The sequence below is a fragment of the Primulina huaijiensis genome, chromosome 9 (genome assembly GCF_012295235.1).
Source record: "Primulina huaijiensis isolate GDHJ02 chromosome 9, ASM1229523v2, whole genome shotgun sequence".
NCBI lineage: Eukaryota > Viridiplantae > Streptophyta > Magnoliopsida > Lamiales > Gesneriaceae > Primulina > Primulina huaijiensis.
Window position 1 is genome coordinate 20612255 of NC_133314.1, and position 22163 is coordinate 20634417.

The 22163-nt window shown below is 35.5% G+C and overlaps 3 protein-coding genes and 1 long non-coding RNA gene across 5 annotated transcripts in view; 2 read left to right on the forward strand and 2 right to left on the reverse strand.

The window, feature by feature from the left end:
• Positions 1-15392, reverse strand: part of LOC140985138 (uncharacterized) — a 48136-nt gene extending 32744 nt beyond the window's left edge. Inside the window, exons 1-2 of the long non-coding RNA XR_012176707.1 lie at positions 15263-15392; positions 15014-15202 (exon numbers count right to left, since the gene is read on the reverse strand). This is a non-coding gene — a long non-coding RNA (uncharacterized lncRNA). The remainder of the gene's footprint in view (positions 1-15013; positions 15203-15262) is intronic.
• On the forward strand, positions 518-6254 carry LOC140984990 (F-box protein SKIP16-like). 2 transcript variants are annotated; one of them, XM_073452706.1, is made up of 5 exons: positions 518-797; positions 1743-2468; positions 3490-3708; positions 4889-4995; positions 5946-6006. In XM_073452706.1, exons 1-5 carry the CDS (start codon positions 594-596, stop codon positions 5989-5991), a joined length of 1302 nt encoding a protein of 433 aa, XP_073308807.1. In that variant the 5' UTR covers positions 518-593; the 3' UTR covers positions 5992-6006. The 2 variants fall into 2 exon arrangements, with proteins under 2 accessions (XP_073308807.1, XP_073308806.1); XM_073452705.1 differs by lacking the exon at positions 5946-6006 and adding an exon at positions 6009-6254 and having other exon boundaries at positions 519-797.
• Positions 7125-10211, reverse strand: LOC140984234 (peroxygenase). The gene is made up of 6 exons (XM_073451502.1): positions 9750-10211; positions 8675-8824; positions 8288-8373; positions 7831-7925; positions 7616-7741; positions 7125-7415 (listed from the first exon to the last, which is right to left on the reverse strand). Exons 1-6 carry the CDS (start codon positions 9862-9864, stop codon positions 7262-7264), a joined length of 726 nt encoding a protein of 241 aa, XP_073307603.1. The 5' UTR covers positions 9865-10211; the 3' UTR covers positions 7125-7261.
• A 2022-nt stretch (positions 15393-17414) lies between the features above and the next one.
• Positions 17415-21596, forward strand: LOC140983823 (heterogeneous nuclear ribonucleoprotein 1-like). Its single transcript, XM_073450975.1, has 2 exons — positions 17415-17788; positions 20083-21596. Exons 1-2 carry the CDS (start codon positions 17567-17569, stop codon positions 21184-21186), a joined length of 1326 nt encoding a protein of 441 aa, XP_073307076.1. The 5' UTR covers positions 17415-17566; the 3' UTR covers positions 21187-21596.
• Positions 21597-22163: the final 567 nt, after the last annotated feature.

Here is a 22163-nt window from a genome sequence, read left to right on the forward strand (position 1 = left end):
TATATTGTATTTTATTAAAGTTGAGGACATGATAGGAACCACTTAAAAAAACACCAAATTTTTCTTTCAACTTTACCCTAATATGATACTAATATTACATTTTTGTTTTTTGTTTTTTTTTTTAATTTCAACACACACTTTTATTTTTATTTTTTTTATTTCAACAATTTAAATATCAATTTAGTCCCTCCATAATTTGTCAAATTTCACTTTAGTCCATCGATAATGATAAAAAAGGCTGTACACACATGCATCACGTGTACAGAATAACTAGTATATATATATAAAGTTTAACCATAAGTGTCATAAAATGTTTACAAAATAACCATATCATTAGTAATTTAAAAATAAAAAATTATTACAAAACACCATAAATTATAAAATAACAAAAAATAAACCCTTTTGGAATAAAATTTTAATTAATTATAAAATATATATTTAAAGTTCTTTATTTTAATATCATCTCAAAATTTTAAAAATAAAACAAACCATTGCATTAAATTCCACCCAAATGCAAATAAAAAGTAATTTATGTATCGACGGGGCCGGCGTTTTGAGTCATACGCAGTACAAGAACTGCTGAGGGAGCTAAAATGGGGTTGGAGAAGATGGACGGGCTGGCGATGCACGTAATTCTGTCGAAATTGACTCCGTTGGACGTTGCGTCATTTTGCTGTGTCAGTGAAAGGCTTCGGGTTTGGGCCTCCGACGACTCCCTTTGGGCCCGATTCTGCTCCGACGACCTCAATCTCTCCTCCCCTCTCGATCCCAACGGCAATCCAACCGCTTCTTTTAAGGTTACATGAATGCTTAGATACGCGCGAACATATATGTGTGTGCAATTTTGTTATATGTTTTTTGAATGTTATTGTGAAGAATTGACTTGTCATTAAATACAAAAAATGACGACTAAAATTTTTCATTTATTATTTTCTGATTAATTCATTTGTTTCGTGGTTAGTTTGATCGCTGGTGATCTTACTTTTTAGCTCAATTCTATGTAATCGGAAGTGTGAGTCTTTGTAACCGCGAATTATTTCATTTCAGAATTTTTCTGGTCACCTAGGGCTGTGAATGAGCACTGCTGAACTAATGAGATGTGATACGTTAGGAAAACATTGGGGAGTAGGGTAGTGATTCTTGGGGGTGGAAGGTGGGGGAATTGATCAGATAATAAGTGTAGAGATTTAATTGAGTATTCGTTTGATGGATATGACTAATGCAGCATATTATTTCCTCAAATGCATCTCCTGATTGACTTATAAAGTGGAAGGATGAAGCCCTGAAAATTTCACTTTCTTTATCTGGTAAAGTTCCTATTTTTTTTAACAGTTTAAGAGAATGAAGGTTATTTTTTTCAAAGAAAAATATCGTGAATACGAATTTGAGACGTAAATTTTCTTACACTATTCACTCAATTGCAAATGGTGCTAAAATGATTGCATACTCTTGTTTGTGTTTTCATGTTCATGGACGCAATATTTTGATGAACAGCAAGCACAAGAGGTGCTGTGCTGACTCTCAATCTCTGCTGAAAACATCAATTTGAATCTTTTCATGCTTATTTCATGGATCTGTAAACACACTATTTTGGTGGAATAGCACAAAAGTAGCTGTATTGATTGAATTAGGCAACTTGTGCTTCTGTTGTTACTCGAGTTATTTCCACATTGAAGATTTTGTCTTAGAGATGCTAGTGTCTTGAATACTCTGTGGAAGCTCAATTTACCCTTCATTTGTAGGCAGCTTATAGAGCATGGCGAGAAGGATTTACCATGTATCCATGGTCACTTGTTATGCGAGCTAAAAGTTGTTGGAGCAAACTTAAAGAATGGTTGGCAGTAAACTTTCCTGAGGTTTTGCCAACCCTACGCAGGGGCGCATCTGAAGATGAAATCAAGCAGTTTGAGAAGTCTTTGAAAATAAAACTTCCCCTTCCTACTAGGGTTCTTTATCGCTTTTGTGATGGCCAAGAACTGCCTTATGAAGATGTGAGTGGCAGCTTACCTTCAAGTTTGTTGGGTGTCATCGGTGGTTATTCTGTGTACAATCACCTCGTGAATGTGATCTTGTTACCCTTAAGCCAAATGGTACTTGGAACAAGAGATTATATGCGTCTGATAGGATTTGGTGATAGATCATACGAGTATATTGTAGTAGCAGCTTCTGCTACTTACAGTGAGAAAATCTTCTTCTTAAACTGTATCAGTGGCCAACTTTTTGTGGGCACTAGGAATCTGGTGACAGATGGAGAAATGCTACCTTGTGTTCCTGATGCATTGATCAATTCAGTGCATGATCCAAAAGGTAGCCAACAGCAGGATGCCATGCTGCTATGGCTAGAAGAACATGGACGTCGCTTGCAAGATGGAATTATTGGTGTTCGCCAAGACAGAAAATTTCAAAGCATAAATCTGTTCCCTGAAAAAGCTCCCATCTGCTCCTCTGCTGTGACAAACGGCGTAAAGGTAGTGAAACGCGATCCTCTGCTTTGTCAATGTATCTAAAACTACCTCCTCCTCCTGTAATATTTTGTTGTCTTGCATGAACTTTTGTGGTATGTGGATGCAGTGTGTTAGCTTGCTAGTTGGTTTGGGATATAAGCATTGCAGCTAACCGTTGAATCTAGAAATTATGTTCTCTAGATTTTTTTGTTGGGCAAAAGAATTCCAGGTATAGATAATATTGTGCTTAGCATATCGGCTTAGGAAATTGGTTTTGTTATAGTGGATGATAGAATGAAACTCAATCTCAATCGTTTCTAACCCACCAAAGCTGCTTTAAGGAAAAATTGCTAAGCAAGCAAATTTTCACATGCTATTTTCAGGTTTGGAAAACAGTTTTGTATTTGCTGATTTATTTTGCTAATCATGATCTTGCATGATGATCCAAAATGTTCGAGAACAAAATCATTCTATTTTTTAATAAGCTTCCCTGATATTGCCAATTGGATTTAGTGTAAGTTTCTTGGGCGATCTTTTTCTGAGTTTATCTGGAGACTCTCGGAAATGCATCGACATTGCCTCTTTGTTGCTAGTTGCTATCAATTAATTACACATTGATTCTAGTACTGATTCACCTTCGGGTTACTTTCCGAGGAAGGGCTTCGCTAAGGAAGCGTTAGCAGCTTGAAGGCTTCCTTTCTTCTCGATGCTATTCTTAGTTAGTCTTTATCCCTCTCTCAAGTGAGTAAAGTGAGCCATTCCATTGTCCCGTGGTCATGAAGATTGTAAGAATAAGCAAGGATATTCTTTTCCTTTCTTCTCAATGATATTCTCAGTTAGTCCTTACTCATGTGATCCTTCTCTTCTTTCTATTGTGTGTGTCAATCTGTTAGTCTTATTCAGTACTTTCCCCTTTTCCAGCCGTCTGGTCACTCCTAGATTTGCTAGTAGGCCTGCTCTGTTATTGTCGGCCTTTTGGTACAAAAAAGATGATGTAGTCGGGGAACTGAATAGTACGTTACAACTTATTTACTTTTTGTTCTAGGTCCGTGCTTCGGCTGCATTTTTACCTGAGTTCAGTAACTTTCAAGATGAATCAGAGAAGTTTATGTTTGCTTATTCCATCCGCCTATCTCTTTCTCCTGATGGATGCATCATCAACGGAATGACCTTCAGCTCTTGCCAGTTGTATTGGAGACACTGGATTATACGCGCTAATGATTTGGTTGTAGCTAATCCCAATGGAGAAGCTGTGATAGGGCAGGTATGTTTTCCCCGTTGTCATATAGCTCTCTCCCTAGTGTTAAGTGTGAATAAACTTATTTTCCTTTCTAGAACATGTATTATTTATTTTAAATTATTTGACTAAATTTATGATAAAAAGTTCGAGAAAACAATGCTAAATATTGCCAAAGAAAACTTATTACAAATGATTGGGGAAGCAAATATTAAGAGTAATATAGTCGTTATTATAATGAAGAATTCATATTTTGTGGTGCTAAAATTCAATTTTTTATTTAAATTAAATTATAAATGCCAAGTGATTGTTTAAAAATCTTTACTATGTGTTCCCCATGAATATTCTTCTCAGCTTCACTGAGAAAATATTGATCCTTATTTGACAGTACACTGCTCACTGTATGCTAGACAAACTCTATAACCCTCTACTTCTGTGGAGTTGCAAGAGATGAGTGAAACACCTTGAAATATTTTAGCCATATAATCAACATAACAAGTATCATGTTAAACTTGGTGGTGAAATCAAATTTTGATTGATCTGTCATGAGTAGATGTTGACTCATATAATCAATGAAATAAGTGTTATATCAAACTTGGTTGTGGAATCAAAATTATGATTAGTGTATTGCCAATAGTAATGCTGAATTTAATTCCAGCGTGTGAAAATATCTTTAATCAATTGTCTCAAGTATTAGCAGACTGCAGACAGACCTCTTGATCTTACTACCAATTTCTTTTCTTTTTTTTGAATCATCTTGATGGAACACGTGAAAGCAGTATATGCATTAGGCTGGCATAATCCGGATAATACAACTAGTAAGTGCTGATAATGATACATCAGAGATCTTTCACTTTGACAGGTTTTAGATGGAAATAACCAAGACAACATGAATTGACTTGTTTATGACGAGTATAATTGAATAAAGGAGAAAGAAAGGAATAACAAAGTTGTCTTTCCATAGCTTATTTTGGAAATATTTCATACATCATGACTCTTGTGCTTGGTCGGAATTCCTTGCTGTAAGCGTGTGTAATGTGTATTAAAGGGAAGTTGATAACTAATACTCATACAGAAAGCGATTGCAACTCATATTACCATAAGTAGAGCTTTCAGTCCGCTTATGTTGAGCCATCACCTGTTGATCACATTTCGGTTCATCAACTGGGTTTCATATATTTGACTTTGTCTTAACTGCATGCTGCAGTATCCACTACTACGTCCTGATGAAGAAGAGTTTGTCTATGAGAGTTGGACAACTCTGCAAACCTCTCGGGGATCTATGGAGGGCTCTTTTACTTTTGTTCCTGGAAGGTACACACTATTTTATGAAGTAATATCTGTAAATTTATTTCCGAGCATCAATTTTTTTAAATTAACTTGTTAAATTAAACATCTTTGATTGAGGACAATGAAATTAATTTATCAACTGGGTAGTAGCAGAATATATCACGCATGCTTTATTGACCCACTTGACCTTTTTATGCATCAAACTGTGTATTTCTTCCTGCCAATCTCCTAAAAGAATCATCAAAAGCTGTTCCTTCTGTTCAGAACCATGAAAATCAGCAGAACCATGAAAATAACCACTAAGCGATGGGATTTTTTTTCCTCCTAGCTAGAAGATTGAGAAAGTTGATTATCTATACTGTGTTTTCTGCCTTGCTTATATCTTAACATAAAATGGAAGCTACTAGCATCTTTGATCATGTCCTTTTGTAGCAGAGCATTTTTTATTAGTCACAATGAGATTTTGGTCTGGACAAAATTAAACCTATGAAATGAATATAGATGACATGTTGATAAACCAAATTACTGAAAGGATGTGAGACATATTTCTTTCATTTCGGTTTCATTTCTTAAACCATGTGATGCAAATTCCACCAAGTTGCTTGTTAACTTTTGGACATGATAGAAATCTCAAGTGACTATTGTTTTGAAGAAAAAGAAAGGCATGTCAAAATTATTTTGGCATGGAGTCATACCCCTATGCATAAAGTGACGTGATGGTACCTGACACTTAATTTTCAAAGCACTAGCAAGAAGAGAGATCTATGAGTCGATTGCCCTCAAATTTTGACGGAGGTTCAGATAATGATGATGAATAAGTGATGTATTCTTTATTTGTGTGGCCAAAATGTTTTGTCTATTCTTTTACCAGACAAATAGTTTACTGCACAATCATCAGTTTTCTTGAGTTCCCACAAATTAACATCTTGTGCATGTGTATGCATGTACACACACACACACACACATGCATACAGCATGTCTGTGCTTGAAATAAACTGTGTAGGTGTAAATAACTGTTAGCCTCGCTTTCTCTTCAGATTGGCCGATGCAAAAGGTGAACCATTTGCAGTTGAAGTAGCTTCATTTCCAGTTCAGCTTCCAGAGTATATTTTTTGATAATCCAGGTGTATAAGGTTGGTTTATATGAATGTTATGTTTTTTTATATGCCCGACTTTCATAGGCAATGATACAATATCGGTGTATATAGATATATAAGGTCTGTATCATTTTAGGGTATATATATTTGTGAAAAGATTCATGCAACCAGGCTTGCCTTTTTCAAGTTTTGCATCGGTTAATTTTCTCCTACAAAAAATCACGTTACTGGATCAAACATCAGCAGTGAATTGAGAACATGAGCGTAGCCATCTTGGTATGCCCCGTGTTCTAAAAGGCCCTGCTGGGGCGCTGGGCTGTCGCACACCGCTCCGATTTTTAGAACCGCATAGGCGGTTGCCTAATTTAATATATAGAACTATTTTTAATTTTTTTAAAAATTTATATTTTTAAAAATATTGTTTGACATATTTTTCAATCAATTCGTATTAGATAAAGACGAATAATATATCATTGATTTTGAGTTTGAATCTGACATAAATGAATTATTTGAGAAATATGTAGATGAACAAGAAGAATGAGATATTTAAGTAAAAAAGAAAAATCGTAAAGGCACTAGACAGTGGGTGGCCGTCGCATACCACTTTTTAAAACATTGGGTATGCCAAACATGTGAAGGTTTAGAAAAAAAAACTGAATAAGTTACAATAAATGATGTCTATATAGTTGTAATCATCATCTTACATCTTATGTTGCCAAGATGGCCAATAATCTGGTAGGGGCTAACATATTGAGCTAAAACTATCTTTACTTTTGATTCGAATTGTGTCTCTTTACGATAAAATCTTCAAATCAAGTTCATCATCCATATGAAATTCTAATAGCCACCTAACATTCGCGTATCTTGGAGGGAGGAAGGTTAGGTAAACAGGTAATAAGTTTTTATGTGTATTGCGACAACTTCAATTACTTATAAAATAATCAGCTAACTTTTTTATATTTTGTATTGTTGCTAGAAAATGATTAATCTACGTTGTTTGGGTAAGGCCAGCACAAAGTGCTTCCAAACTTCTCACACAAATTCTCTAGATGTTGCGTCATTGTGCGGTAAATATTTAAGTAAAATAGCTTCTCATACTAAGGTTTGAAGAAGGACGTTCGTGATTCTTGGATACTTAAAACTACATTCGTGTTATACGTAAATTACAGGTACAAACGAACTAAACTGTACTTTTATTTCATCTTCTCCTCGGCACCCCTCTGCATCTTAGCACAGTACTCGAATAAACTACCATCAAAACAACGTCTGATTGCCTCTTTCGACAAAAGACCATCCTGGTCCCTAGCTAGAATGTACAGAATGGTCCACTCCATTTTGCTCGCAGTCCTGCAGATCAAAATCCATCATTCTATTAAACTACAAAGTTGGTCTAATTTATACACGAGTGCTTAAGCTGGGGTACAAGATTTTTGTTTTTACCATCCAAAGGTCAATCTGTTGCCTAAAATCCATCATTCTATTAAACTACAAAGTTGGTCTAATTTTATACAGTGGCTTAAGCTCGGTACAAGTTTGATTGTTTTTACCATCCAAAGAGGTCAAATGCTAGTCTGTTGCCTTCAGTCATGCGCCACATCTCTCCAAATGTAAGCTTGTCCGGAAATGTTCGGGCATGCTTGCTAAACATGTTCTCAAAATTCACCGGGGAGTATCTGCAAATTTTTAAAAAACAGTGTCTTCATATTTTAAAAATTTGATACACATTTGACTGATACACATGCGACCATATCACGATGCAAACCTTCCTTCGGTGTCGTATGTTCCTGAATCACTCCCATGCTTGGCCTTGTGTATGTTAAATATGTATATTGGGAACAGAGGATTCGGAAACCAACCCTATTGCAAAAAATTCCAACCGATCAAATTCAAAACATGCTAAGAATAATTCCAATCTTGGTAACAATATGAACTTCATGTTCATGACTCTAAACTTGACCTATCTCCAGACCAACCCCTCCTTCCCAACGTGGAACTCAAACTGAATTCTGAAAATGATGAACTAGTATCTACTAAAGTTGATATTCCTCCCTAAAGGGAATGTGCTTCATGCTTGGACATAAATTGTTCATGCATTACTACCTAAGGTTAGCATTAGTTGTGTTACCCGTTTCCACAATCAAATGAGAGGTAGAGATAAATTCTCTTATCATAGGTGATATCGAATGAGGGAAGAAATCGACACAGCTGCAATTACTTACAGGAAGTGTTGGATAACTCAATCCCACGTTAATGACAACAGCCATTATAATTGATGCAATAATGTTGAAACCTATTTGCCGAAGTCCTGCAGATAATAAACAATAACTATTACCGAGAAGAAATGAAATCATCACCAAAGCGGTGCAGCCAAACTAAAATGTAGTTTGTTCCATATGAAAATTTTAGACTAGTTTTGGAATCTCTCTGATGCACTCCATTGCTCAAGATTCATTATTCCAAGCAAAAACAAATGTCATTAATTTCGACATGAACAATCACTAACATCTCAAAACAACTCAAAAAAATGATGCAAAAGAATTTAAGCGAAAGCAGCAAATATTATATTCTAATTTAAAAAGTAACAAAGAAACGGCTTCTACAAGTACCAGCATAAGTCTCCCAGGGATATATTATTCCATTATCGTCTTGGTCAAAGAAGGCACAATGTTGCTGCAATACACTCAAATCATTATGAACATGGCCAGCTGTTCCGTCAGGGTGATCCAGATCAGGAGCAACCAAGCCTCTTGCCATATCTGCAATTTCACGAATCAAGATTCAAAAACCAAAGACCAAGATTATAATCTTAGCTTCACTACACAAAAAAGAACATTTCCAGCTAAATGTGGACTCTTATCCATCATTATAACCAAAGACTTCAACATTTTCCTTCTAATATCCAAGAATGAATACTTTAAAACAGCCATTTATCCTTTCTAGCTCTTTGGGGAGGATATCATGAATTTAAGCTAGCATATTCAGCTTTCAAGATATTTAAAACAATCAGTTGGGCATCTAGTCACTAGAATATACCAAATTAGAGGTATGCATAACGTTGTGGAAAACTCGTGGTAATATGTATACATCCTACACAAAATGGAGGATTCACATGAAATTATGTACAATGTAACCAAACAAAGCATAATAAAAGAATAATGAACTGTTACACGTCAGATCATCGTGGTTCTTGCAGTTTATTTTCGCAGTTGATAAATTTTTTTGACAAATTGTAAAAAGTTCAAATTGTTAGTAAAAGTCATGCAAGTTTGTACTCTCATATCTCCTGTCGTGTTTTAGTAGACTTGATAAATTAAGTTTGCCTCACATTTGTTCGTGTTAAATGATGTACTTCAATTGATTGGCCCGCCTCATACACTCATGAAGCCGTTTTTCCCCGAAGATCTTGCTCTAAATTTCTTATCCGCATGGTTTGTTCCTTTATCTTGATGAATACATTTTTACCATCTTCTTTGTCTGAAATTTTTTGAAGGAATAAAAGTCATGCCGGTCAACATCAGCTGGTAATAAATCCTAATTCTGACAGCCAAAATTGATAATGAATTGAAAAACAATAAATCCACGCATCATAATCCGCAACCAGGTCGCAAAGAAAAAACCTTTCAATTCACGGGTCAACATAGTCTTATCCTTCAAGAAAAAGAGTACTCAACAACGTCTTACAAGGCTTCGGAATCGAAGTTTCCAAGTCGGTTCGCACTGGCCGCTCGAAAGTCACAGGCGCAAGCGGCGCTTCCGTCGACAGTGCAGGATTTCTCTCCGCTCCAGCAGCTTCCATCTCTCTACAAAATCAGTCACAAAAAATCCTCCCCAACTCCCAAGAAAATCAATGTTCCCGATCGAACGAACCCTTTTGCAAATTGAACAAGAAAATGCATGCGTCAACTGAGACATATATATAAAAGATAGGAGAAACGGTGGCGGCTGAGAAATCTGCGTGGAAGGCATGCAGAGCGTCGGCCTCACAAGTGACGGGTCGCATGGCTTATCGGTCCTTCGCTCGTGACACGTACACCCACCCCTTCACGTCGCTTTACTCGTTGAGATGCAACAGCCTGCGGACGATAAAAAGCCACAGCAAAAAATACATACAAGTCAACTGTTTTTATCCTTGAGAGTGCAATCCTAAAGTTCGAACGTGTAAATTTTTTGGATAAACAGACGAAATTTCAAAGATAAGATGGATATGTATCTTCAAGATTTTTATGAAAACGACTGGTCAAGAACACGTTGTCTGTGAAATTAACCATAAATTCTAGTACATAGATTTGAGATTGTTTAAAATTAACCATAAATTCAAGAAAATAATAATAATAAAACAGTGATATAATCATTTTAAAACTTTAATATATATAAATATAATTAAAAGATTTAAAAAAATTATGTTTTAGGAAAAGGGAAAAAAAACTTTTATCTTGTATAATTAATATATAATTATAATTTTAAATAATATTTTACTAAATCTATTAGAATTTAATTGGTGTATGAACTTTTACATATGATAAAATAGTAAAGATTATATTATATAAAGAAATCACACATGAAAAAATTTCATATAGAAGTCCTTAACATGATTTGAGATTTTTTCTAACCTTCGTATAGTATAGTTATTACTTGTATACTATATTTTTTTAATTTTAATATAATATAATATTTTTTAATTAATTTGATTTATATTAAAATAAAAATATAATATCAAAATAGTTAAAGAAGAATGTTTGCAATTTCACGAGGGATCATATTGCAATATAATGAGGGCCATACCATTATGCTAAGCGGCCCTTAATAGTATTGTTAAAATAAGCAACCCGGGCCATTTGTAATTTTTGAAGGCCCGTGGATGCTATTCCCGGCTACTTTGAGGGGCCGAGGTCGAGGTTTTCTGTGCAAATTTTCCGGCGGAGACGGATGCGGTGGCGGCGAAGCAACATCGCAAAGCTGTGAAAAAGTGGACGTCAACGAGAGATCTGAGGAGGTTCTCTCTCAAATTATGAACTATTATGCCTTACTCGTAATGTTGTTGGCATTTTGTGATTATTCTGTTTACTGTTGATTAGGGAGTTCTTTTTGTTCCTGACATGATCAATGATTTCTTTGTTTCGAAATGTCTATAATGTGTTATAGTTTGTGCCTGCATTGTTTTTCCTGCTATATTCTTCAATTGCCTTAAACTCATTTATTTATCACTTTGTACCTTTTTGACTTGTGAGTTGTGTTTTTGGGGGCTTCAAGAGCGGAGCGCGTCGAAGCTGCTCTTTCTGAATTTGGTGAAAATGTTGTCGAGGTTCATCAGATTTCCTAAAGACTAGCTTCATTAGCTTAAACTCATATTTCCATTTCCCACAAGGTTATTAATTGTGGATCCCGAGTGCGTTCATTAATGATTAACTACATCGAATGTAATCTTAGGATCAAAAAATGAAAAGATAAGTTTCAGTAAAGTATCCCCCTCTATGTTCATTGTTAATATATGCAGTGGATGATTGTGTGCTTAGTTACATGGATAGTTGCGTAGATTGAGTTAGAGCCTAAGAGGTGTAAAATGATTCAGCTCAAAATCGGCATGACCATGGTCAATTATTGTGGTTGGGCTCAACCTAGTGCTCAATCAGACTGTACGGCGAGATTCAAAAGTCAGCAGTTGTTAATTATAATTAGATAGAAGTACGAAGAAAAGGTGCTTCTTTTGTAGTCATATCTTATGTTGGAAGAAGGGAATGCCTGAAAGATATTTGTATTATAGGTTTATGATGAAAATGTATTAGTATATATGAATTATGATAATTAGAAGAAACATACGATCTTATTTCTGTTAACAGTTAAAATACATATATATCGAGGGGGTGGAAACTGACAGCTGAGGTTTTGCAAAGGTCTCAGACTTGTCTTTATAAATGGTTTTTCTATTTTAGATCTTTGGTTTCTGAAAATATATATTCCAAATATAGAACTTGGCGTAATGTTAGAGAACTGTAATGATATATAGAACTCTAATGATTTATAGTTTGTAAGGCGCGCTTGATGATGTTCACACACAAAATGAAAGATAATGTTCAAGTAAAGAAGTTAAAAGATAATTTTAAGTGCTTTGGCTCTAACTAGCCTGTAGCACCTTAGCAGTTTAGCATAACTTAGGCATTTTGGAATAGCTTCAATTGGACAAGTAATTGCACAATTCTTCAACCCTCTTTCTCCTCTTCTCAAAAACCTCGTGTGTACAAGGTGATAATTTTCCCTCTTCCAAAGTATATTAGGGTGCATTTGGATAGATAGCTATTTCAAAAGAAAAATATTTATGTTTTAGAAAACTTTTGGTTAGATAGCTGTTTCAAAATATATACATGTATTATTGTTTGAAAAATGTGATGTTTGGTAGGGCTCTTGATTTTTTAAAAAAGCGTAAAGTAGCCACAGTCATTCAAATGTGGCTTTCAGAGCTTAAGTTCAATTTCTGTTTATAAAAATAAAAACTGTTCAGTTTCACTAATATACAAAAAACTTCTCTAAAAAACCTTGCTTTATAAAATGTTTTCTAAGTCAAGTTCTTTTGTGTCCAAGCTCGTGTTTAATATGTGTTTACAAGAAGTAATGTCCTTTTCTTATCCACATATCACTGGGACTCGTTCATCAAGACTCAAGTCTATATTAGATGAGTTTTGAACTTTTAAATGATTTTTGCTTACCACAACATAGATAGTTTCCTCTAAATAAAATGAGATGATTGTCATTTTGGAATGGTACTTAAGCGTGAATGTATAATATCATATCAACAAAATTAAGAAATAAAGCAATTTGTTAATAAAGAAATTTTATCATAGAAATCTGAAATTTTTTATGATTTTTGGAAGGTTGGAAAATTTTAAAATCTTTGAAGTAATATGTAGAATATATAATTTACTTTAATGGTAAAATTTTAAAGGATTTGAATGTTTGAGTTTTACAACGATCCTTTGTCGTGATTCTAGTAAGAAAAATAAAAAATCACAATAAATTGTAATCTATGTGTGTGGTATCAATAATTAAGTTTCACGTTTGACTGGATTCGGTGTAATAAATTACGTGTATCGTTCTTTGTCGTGATCCTCTCTGGGCGTGTATAAATTTCCACTTCATTTCATAGTCGCCTCACACTTTGGCATATCCTTGTCTTGTTTTCTTGCTTGTCACTCTATGTTTAATGTGCACAATTTTTTGTCTCCTTTTGAATCTCACTCGATTTTATTAAATTTTGTTCTCACAAAGCCTCTTCTTTTCTCCCTGTTTTTTAACTTTTCGATTTCTCTAATCTCTTCCTTGTGATTATGAGTTTATCTTGTATCGATAGCCAAAATTAAACACAAAAACAAAGGAAATGCCCAATCAGGACACACTAATCGCCTGTCGTGTGTGTGACCAAGTTTTCTTTGACAACAAAAGCCTATTTGACCATTATATGAGGCTACATGTTGGAAGCTTTGAGTCTTCAGTGAATGGTAGAAACTTCTTTTCAGGTGCTTCACATATTACTTGCTTTGCGTCAGTGCCATTGACTAATGTTAATTCTGGTGCTAATCTCTACTTTGGACCAAATTCTTCACAAAGAGTTACCCCAACATCAGACCTTTCGGTAGGTGGCAACTATGTGGCGCCAACACCTTTGAGAAATTTTATGCAACTGAGAGGTCCTGCCTCAACACCAAGGCCTCGGTTGTCTCCATTTTCACCAAATTTCCATTCAGCCATAAGCACCAGCATGTTATCTTCACGCCCTAAACAATTGTCTAACTCCAGCTTTAGATTTGCATCTCAGCCTACTGGACAACCAAGTTTCCATTCTCCTAGAAGCCAAATAACCCTGGGTATCTCTAATTCATATTTCAGTGCTTCTACTTCAAAACCTACCAGACCATTAAACTTTCATTCACCAATAGATGTTGGTGCATTAACTGCAGAGTCCATGTCAGGTGGTACCTGTAGTCTTTCTCGCAATACGAAGAGATCTCTCTTGAAATCAACTAGGCAAAGTGAGGTCCAGAATCTTGTTTTCAGCGCATCTACTTCAAAACCTACGAGACCATTAAACTTTCATTCACCAATAGATGTTGGTGCATTAACTGCAGAATCCATGTCAGGTGGTACCTGTAGTCTTTCTCGCATGACGAAGAGATCTCTCTTAAAATCAACTAGGCAAAGTGAGGTCCAGAGTCTTGTCGCTGGCTATACAGAGCCCTATATAATGCAACTGGAGCATCCGATTCAAGAGATGACAGTGGTGGATCCTTTTGACAACGGTGTTGACAATTTTGAACCAGATGACATAGACCTGACATTGAAGCTTTGATACCTATGCTTGTCATATTCCCAGGAAGGAACGTGATTTATTGGTTTCATTAGGGATCAAATTCACAATTTGTTTGGAACATCCTAAAATTCAGATCCGCAATTTAAATCTTCAGTTATTTTATGAGTTCTTTTGAATGAGTAGACTTGTGGTAGGCAATTATGATTTTCAACATAAACTTCTGGACATATATAATGAAGTCATTATTTCAATACCTGAAGATTCCTCCATCCTAACCCCAGGAAAAACACACATTTTCTCTCTGTGGTCTATCACTGTTCGCGCAATTTGTCTCGTGGCTTAATTTATTCCCTTTAGTGCATATCATTCTGAATAATTGGAATCTGATTCTCCCTGAGCATGATATAAGCATTGATTATATGATTTATATTTTTACTGGAGTTGAATGAAAAAAGGTCCAATGTTGGAATATTTTTGTTAGAAAGCAACAGATCCTGGCATCATCTTTGAGGATGATATAACCATTGATGATATGAAAATTTAGATTGTTCAGTGGAGTTAAATAAGATGAGTGCATCTGTGTTGGAATATATTTGTTAGGACTTGGGAAGCAACAGACTTTCGCTTTGATTTGCATAATTACTACTTCTTATACAATTATTGATCTATGGTCTACAAGTTACATACAAAACACTCGAAAGAACTGAAGAATTAGAGTTCAAGGAAGTGGGATATGTGATGGAGGAAAGCAAATTTTGTGAAAGTTTAACACAAAAATCCGCATGTAACTTGGTTTTTCTGAGGCCTCTTCGGAAGCACAGCAAGTATATCAGTTCTTCAAGCCTCACACAGCTTCTGTCATGGCCTTCGGTGGTTTGGAGACCTTATATCCTACCAAAGCATGATTTTGAGCCCCTTATCTACGGGGGATCAATTATCTTTTGTTCTCAACAAAGGATGGTTTGATATATGTGTGGAAAGTTTGGATAATCTTTTCTTTGCTTGCTCCTTCAGTCGCTCGATTTGGAATAGAGTTTGAGATTGGATTGATATTCGTTTTGCCGTGACAAGTCCATGTCCATTGAAGCGCTTCAAGAAAGCATATCATGGCACATCTCGGATTATGAAGGCTAGAGCTTTGGCTCTCTCTCTATGATATACTTCATTTGGATGTCCAGGAACGCCGAGCTCTCTGGTGACACTCCCTTGATTTAGATAGGCTGTTTTTCAGAATTAAATTGTATGCTTTTCGTTTTATGAACACTAAATCCTTGTGATGCATTTACGAGTGATTTAGTTACACTACCAAACAATTTTTTTTTATACTTGGATCGTAATTACAACCCCAATGAAAATAACACGAGCAACAGACGAGTTATTTACTTGTTGAAGTCAAGCAAGTACTGGTACAGCGTGAGACGACGTATATACTAAGAAATACGCATAAAAAAAGGCATATATATCATGATGATCTCGCCAGAAACCCATGGCTTTCTCCATTTTTCTTGGCAATTCGAATCAATCCTTGCCGTTGTTTTCCGTCTGCTTCTATTGATTTGCGAAACTCCGTTATTACCTGATCATTTTACAAAAAATTACCATTGTCCTAATAATCAATCTGAAATACATGATAAATTGACGGTTTAAGTTTTAAAGAAACTCGTCTCATCAAATAATTATTATGATTGATCATAAAAAATCTTATATAAATAAAGTTCAAATTCTTGATTTAATATAATTTTTAATACCAAACTATTTTTAAATACACACCGAACATTGTTTAGGTCGCAATCACTCCCTAAATAAATCACGTGCAATTCATACCTTAGTGTAGAGCGATGAATTTGCCTCTAAGCTGATTAAACCTCTTCTTCCCAAAGATGTTACGCGCCACCACAACTATTGGAGCAAACTGGCCCTCCCTTCGTTCACGTTCCTCATCATTATTTATATATTACTACTTTTTTATTATTCAAAAAGTAGTTTATTTTATCGGGAAATTGGCCTTCAGTTCCCAGTCGTCGTTTTTTTGTGTTCAGTCCCTGGATATTTTTTTAGTACGACATTTCCACATGAAGTGTACCACATTTCCACATGAAGTGTACCACAATTTGTATGACATAATACCACAATTTTGTGGGTAGGGAGTGAACCCAAAGAAATGTTTTGATTGGGGATTTTTCACCAACTTCCCTTATTTTATTTAAGGCAACACAAAAAAGGAGGCATGTTATTTTTTTATGACAATTGTGCTATTATGAAAAACTTATTGGAAAAGAGAAGGTCTCGCGCAAGATTATTACAGTCTTACGGATTTATATATGTGAGACGAATCGATTCGATTTATACATACAATAAAAAATAATAATTTTTTCACGAGTTGATCAAATCGAAGATCCATCTAATAAAATTGATTTGTGATATGGTTTCATTAGAGTTTTTGTGATCAAATTATGTGATTTCATTTCTCATTTATTTAATTTGTAATAACTAATAAGTAGCTACTTCATGAGAATAAGTATTTTGTAGTAATCCAATTGGACATTTAACACAAATTTTATTTTGTAGTAATCCAATTGGACATTTAACACAAATTTTATTGAAATTCTTGTAGTTTTCATTTGCGGATATACTTATAATTTTACTAAATTTATTCATCTTGTAAATAATTAGGCCTATAATGATAAGTTAGACTGAAATAAAATAAGAACAAATCAATTGCGCAATGAAATGAGAACGCAAATAAATATAGAAACATAAATATTTCACATCTTTTATATGGCAATTTATTCATGTTAATATGATTTTCTGAATAAATATTTAATTTTTTTTATTGAAATCAATATTATCTTGGTAGAACTATTATATATTTTTTATTTTTATTTTTATTCTTTTTTGAAAGGCATTATATTTTTTTTTATAGTATGTTGAAGTACACCTAAAAAAAATTATAATACTATAAATAAAGAAAAAATGAAAATGTAAATTATGATGAAGTGTAGGGGTAAGAATGGAATTTAAAGGATCTGCTATATATCACGGAACTTCGAATCTGACCCCTTCATCTCCAACTCCGCGACGCGAACCTTTTCCATTTCTCGTTCACTCACTTCTGCAGTGGGCTTTCTGGGCACAATTAACCCCAAATACCCAATTCATTAAATCCTCCATTTCCGGAACAGATTCCTTGGGACTACACATGGATTCCGATCGGGGGAAGCTGTTTGTTGGAGGGATCTCGTGGGAGACGGACGAGGAGAAGCTGAAGGAATACTTTCAAGGGTACGGAGAAGTGTTGCAGACCGCGGTGATGAGAGATAAGTTATCTGGAAAGCCGAGGGGATTTGGTTTCGTTGTATTTGCGGATCCAGACATTCTTGATAGGGTTCTTCAGGATGGGCATGTAATTGATGGTCGAACGGTATGATTAGTACAAAAGATAGATTTTTGTTTTACTTTTTGGAAATATACCTGCGATTGGTACGTGAGTCGTAAGAACATTGAGCTTCCTTCATGGTATGTGTTTCTGGGCATGAAATGTTACTTCTGTTTGGAGTTGGGTTTCATTATTATTTTTATTTTTGAAGCTTTTTTCTTTTCTATTTTTGGTAGAGAAGTTTTAGATTGTTGTTATTTTTGTAGCATGCTGACATCTAGTATATTCCAATGCTTTGTTTTCACTTCTCGATTTGTTAGTTTACTTTAATCGACGTATAATTACTTCCTGCTATTTTGTTATTATTTCATTTAGCAGTTAAACTTATGGCATTTTGTATATATATCAGGATACTTCTCTGCTTTTTACTGGTATATGTATGTGTATTTGGTCCGTTGAAAAATTGATCCTTGTTTTTTTTATGAATATGTGACAGTAAATGAATCAATGTGACATTGTTATTGCTAGCACTTGATGCAATATGTATGCTTTTAGTAATGCGTTGCCTTCTTCTGTTTCAAATGTTTCTAGGAGTTGAAATGTTTCCGAGACTTCTAATTGTTTTTACTCTTTTATGAAGGTACTTGCTTTCAGTTTTCTTGTTTGGAGTCATTTTAATGTCTTGGACTGTGATATTTGATTCATGCTGTTTCATGTAACAACAATTTCATTTGCGTAATGAGTTATGTGGTTTTTCCTGCCTCATCTACATCTGTTTACATTTTTGAATGCTTTTTATATATATATATATATAATAAAGGCATAAAGCAAAATCTATGAACCAGTTTGAAATACACAAATACAGGTTAAAGACATATTTCCAACCAAATTAAATATTAAACAAATTGACAACCGAAATTTGAATACATAGACAACCTATTTAAAGTAAAAAACTAATCGATGGCCCAATTTGAATGCACAATCTTGACATGAATAGATTTTACATTTGTTGGTTTAGGCTAGTAGAGGTTTTCATCCGGTTAATAAAGAACGAGATGGGTTTTCTTTAAGATCTATGCCAGATTTCCCAAAGTGCAATCAAATATTTGATGTTTTCTTGTAATTGAGTTATCGATCTTATATTTTTAAAAATCACCTTATACTGCACACAAGTGACCGCCTCAGCCGCCTAGACGGTTGAATTTTTTTCAACATTTTTTTTATAAATAATCATATATAATCATGCAATTTAATCACAAATAGTCATTATTTTTTTATGTAAGATATGTAATTAAATAATGATTAAGCATAAAAAAGCTTCATACGATATAATATCATCTAGACAAGGTGTAAATAAATATATAAATGCAAATTAGGGTTTTTGAAATTGATTTATAACCAGGGTTTTTGAAATTGATTTGACTTTGACTGGTTTTTAAAATTAATTGACTTTGACAGTTGGCAAGAATTTTAAAATTGCTGACCCGGCTCGGCTGACTGCTCAGCCGCCTCTGCCGCCTCGACTGTCCGCCCGCCCGCCTACCTCCCCCACCAGATAGCTTAGGGCCGCCTACCGCCTAGGCTCCACTTAGTTGGCCGCCTCAACCGTCATTTAGAACATTGTTCACACTTTATGTTTGACATTATTCTTGAGCATCTCTTTTAACTTTCTTATGATTCTCCATGGACACCAAGGAGGCAAGGATACAACTCGATGGTTTGAGTCTTTTATTCTCATACAGCCTGGGGGAGTCTATCTACCTTGATTGAATAGTAACTATATCTGACTCACTTAGCAAGCCGGTATTCATATGTTTTGCTCTTTATGTGATTTTCTTTTTTTTTCCCTGGGTGTTAATTTGGTGGTTTGTGTTATGGATTAACTTTTCTTGAGTGGTTGGGATTCTGAGGTGTCATTCTGATTATTTGCTGTATGAAATATCTTAACTTTGGTTTAAATATATTTGTATAATTTTTTTGTATTTACCTCAGGTGACATTCATTGTTTTAGTATAATTTGCCTGGAGAAGACTGTGTAAGTTTCCTTTTTCATTAGATGCTGTATTATGTAGTGAGGTAGTTCTAAAATGAGTGAAAAGTAATGGGAAAGGGAGAGGGAGAGTTTATGGTAGGGAGAGGGAGATATTTGACTGACCTTAGAGTTAATTTATTTTTAAAGTTATTTATGCATTGAGAATCTATAGAAAACACATCTTTCATTGTGGATTTCCTTGTGTATAGCAGTGTACTTATTTCATAGATTGATCAGGCTGTAAAATACCTCCCTGTGTAATATGTGATATTGTTAACCGCAGGATTTTGTTCGTTTTCCTGACTAGGTTGAGGCTAAAAGAGCTTTATCAAGAGATGAACAACAAGTTTCTAAAGTTGGGAACCCTGGTGGTGCCAGAAATTCTGGAGGTGGTGGAAGTAACAGGACCAAGAAGATATTTGTTGGTGGTTTGCCACCAACTCTGAGTGAGGATGGTTTTCGGCGATATTTTGAAGCTTATGGCATGGTAACTGATGTAGTAATAATGTATGATCAGCAAACCAATCGTCCTCGTGGATTTGGCTTCATTTCATTTGATTCTGAGGAAGCAGTAGATAGGGTTTTACACAAGACATTCCACGACTTAGATGGTAAGCAGGTGGAAGTTAAGCGTGCTCTTCCCAAAGATGCCAATGTTGCTGGGAGTGCACGATCTATGGGTGGTGGGACTGGTGGTCACAGAGGAGGATATCAAGGTTATGGGTCTTCCGTTGGTAATTCAAGCTCTTATGATGGTGGAATGGAGACGAAATACATGCAGCAACAAAATGCTGGCGGTGGGTATCCTTCTTATGGTTCGTCTGGATACAATGCACACGCCCCTGGGTTTGGGTATGTTAATGGCATGGGCTATGGCTATGGGAATTATGGCGGTGCCAATCCAGGATATAGTAGTCTTGCTGGCGGAGGCTATGCAAATCCAAATGCTGGATATGGTGGTGGTCCACCAAATGCTCCAAGGAATTCATGGGGTTCACAGGCTCCCACAGGATATGGCTATGGAAGCTCGCAATGGGGTGCTGCTGGCAGACCTGGAAGTGTTGGGGATGCTATTATTGGTCAGTCTTCAAGTGGTTCTACTGGATATGTGAATCAGGGTTATGGTTATGGTGGGTATGGAGGAAATGATGGGAGTTATGGAAACCAAGCTGCTTATGGGGGTGTAGGTGGGCGTCCAACAAGTGGTCCAAATGGTAATACTCCCACAGGAGATCTTCAAGCTGGTACTGGCAGTTACATCGGAGGTGCTTATGGTGATGGAAGTGGTAATTCAGGCTATGCAAATTCAGGTTGGCGATCTGATCCATCATTTAATGCGCCACCTGGTGACCAAGGTGGCTATGGAGGTAGTTATGGTAGTGCTTCAAATCGACAGGCTCAGCAGCAGTAATTTTTTGCTATGGTTCATCATTCTTTCTTTATTGGGGCTCTTACACATAAATGTGTCTCGTCTCTGGTGCCACAGTAGGTGGCACTCGCAAAATGACAAATATTATGCGACCGAATGGATTGCTTAAATTTGCAGAATTGTTGTTGGTTTGGCCTACTTATTTCGAGTCGTAATAAGTCTTCTTCAGGAGTAGTCTCTTTTTTTTAATCAGTTTCTTTGCTTTGAGTTGTAGTTTTAAATTTGGTTTGCCTATAGTTTTATTCACTACCTGTTCCAGTAACTATGTTCATTGTGTTTGAGATATGTTAGTATTTATCGGAACTTGTGTGAGTTCACTGCTGGTGAGTTATTAAACTTGACGTGCAGCCTGATTTAGCGGTGTTTGTGTGACATGAAAACTTTCTTTATTACATTTTATGGTTGTGAGGTTTTGTTACTTCTCTTATTGGTAAAGCGAATGAAGTTTCCGGAACATTTAGTGGAATGTATTTGGCTATTCCTACCTCGTTCTTGAACAATTAGGTAGTGAAGATATTTATTGTGGTTAGCATTCAACTGAGTTGTGTATTCGTTTAGCAGTACGAAATTGGATAAATCTGTTTAGTAATGGATGGCTGGCGATAGTGGAATATCTATTATCCACAGGCTTCACATACACTGATACACATTTAGTTCTTTCTTTATGTTGTAGTTTTAGAATTTTTAAGGGCATAGCCATTGCTTAAGTAATGAAGAAGGGAAACGGTCAAGATGGTTTCCGATGGCCGAGAGGGTGAACATGGGTCTCGTCCTGGCTCCTCGGACAAGTCTCCGAGCGTGGGGATGGCAGTGACTAGCACAGTGAAGAAGGAGGCATCGGGTTTGAAAATGCTGAAGTGCTTGCCATTGTCGAAACACTCCAAATAAAAGATATATCTAACAAAACTGACATGTAAGATCGTTAAAAAGAGTTTTTGTGATTAAGTAATTGTTTGTCA

Coding starts and splice junctions, on each gene's coding strand:
- LOC140984234 (XM_073451502.1), bottom strand. CDS start 9,864: ATGGAAGCTGCTGGAGCGGAGAGAAATCCTGCACTGTCGACGGAAGCG. Junction 7,926..8,287: donor TGAGTTATCCAACACTTCCT/GTAAGTAATTGC, acceptor TTTTTGCAATAG/GGTTGGTTTCCGAATCCTCT. Junction 7,416..7,615: donor GCATTTGACCTCTTTGGATG/GTAAAAACAATC, acceptor TTTGATCTGCAG/GACTGCGAGCAAAATGGAGT.
- LOC140984990 (XM_073452705.1), top strand. CDS start 594: ATGGGGTTGGAGAAGATGGACGGGCTGGCGATGCACGTAATTCTGTCG. Junction 2,469..3,489: donor CTGTGACAAACGGCGTAAAG/GTAGTGAAACGC, acceptor TTTTTGTTCTAG/GTCCGTGCTTCGGCTGCATT. Junction 4,996..6,008: donor TTTACTTTTGTTCCTGGAAG/GTACACACTATT, acceptor CTTTCTCTTCAG/ATTGGCCGATGCAAAAGGTG.
- LOC140983823 (XM_073450975.1), top strand. CDS start 17,567: ATGGATTCCGATCGGGGGAAGCTGTTTGTTGGAGGGATCTCGTGGGAG. Junction 17,789..20,082: donor ATGTAATTGATGGTCGAACG/GTATGATTAGTA, acceptor TTTCCTGACTAG/GTTGAGGCTAAAAGAGCTTT.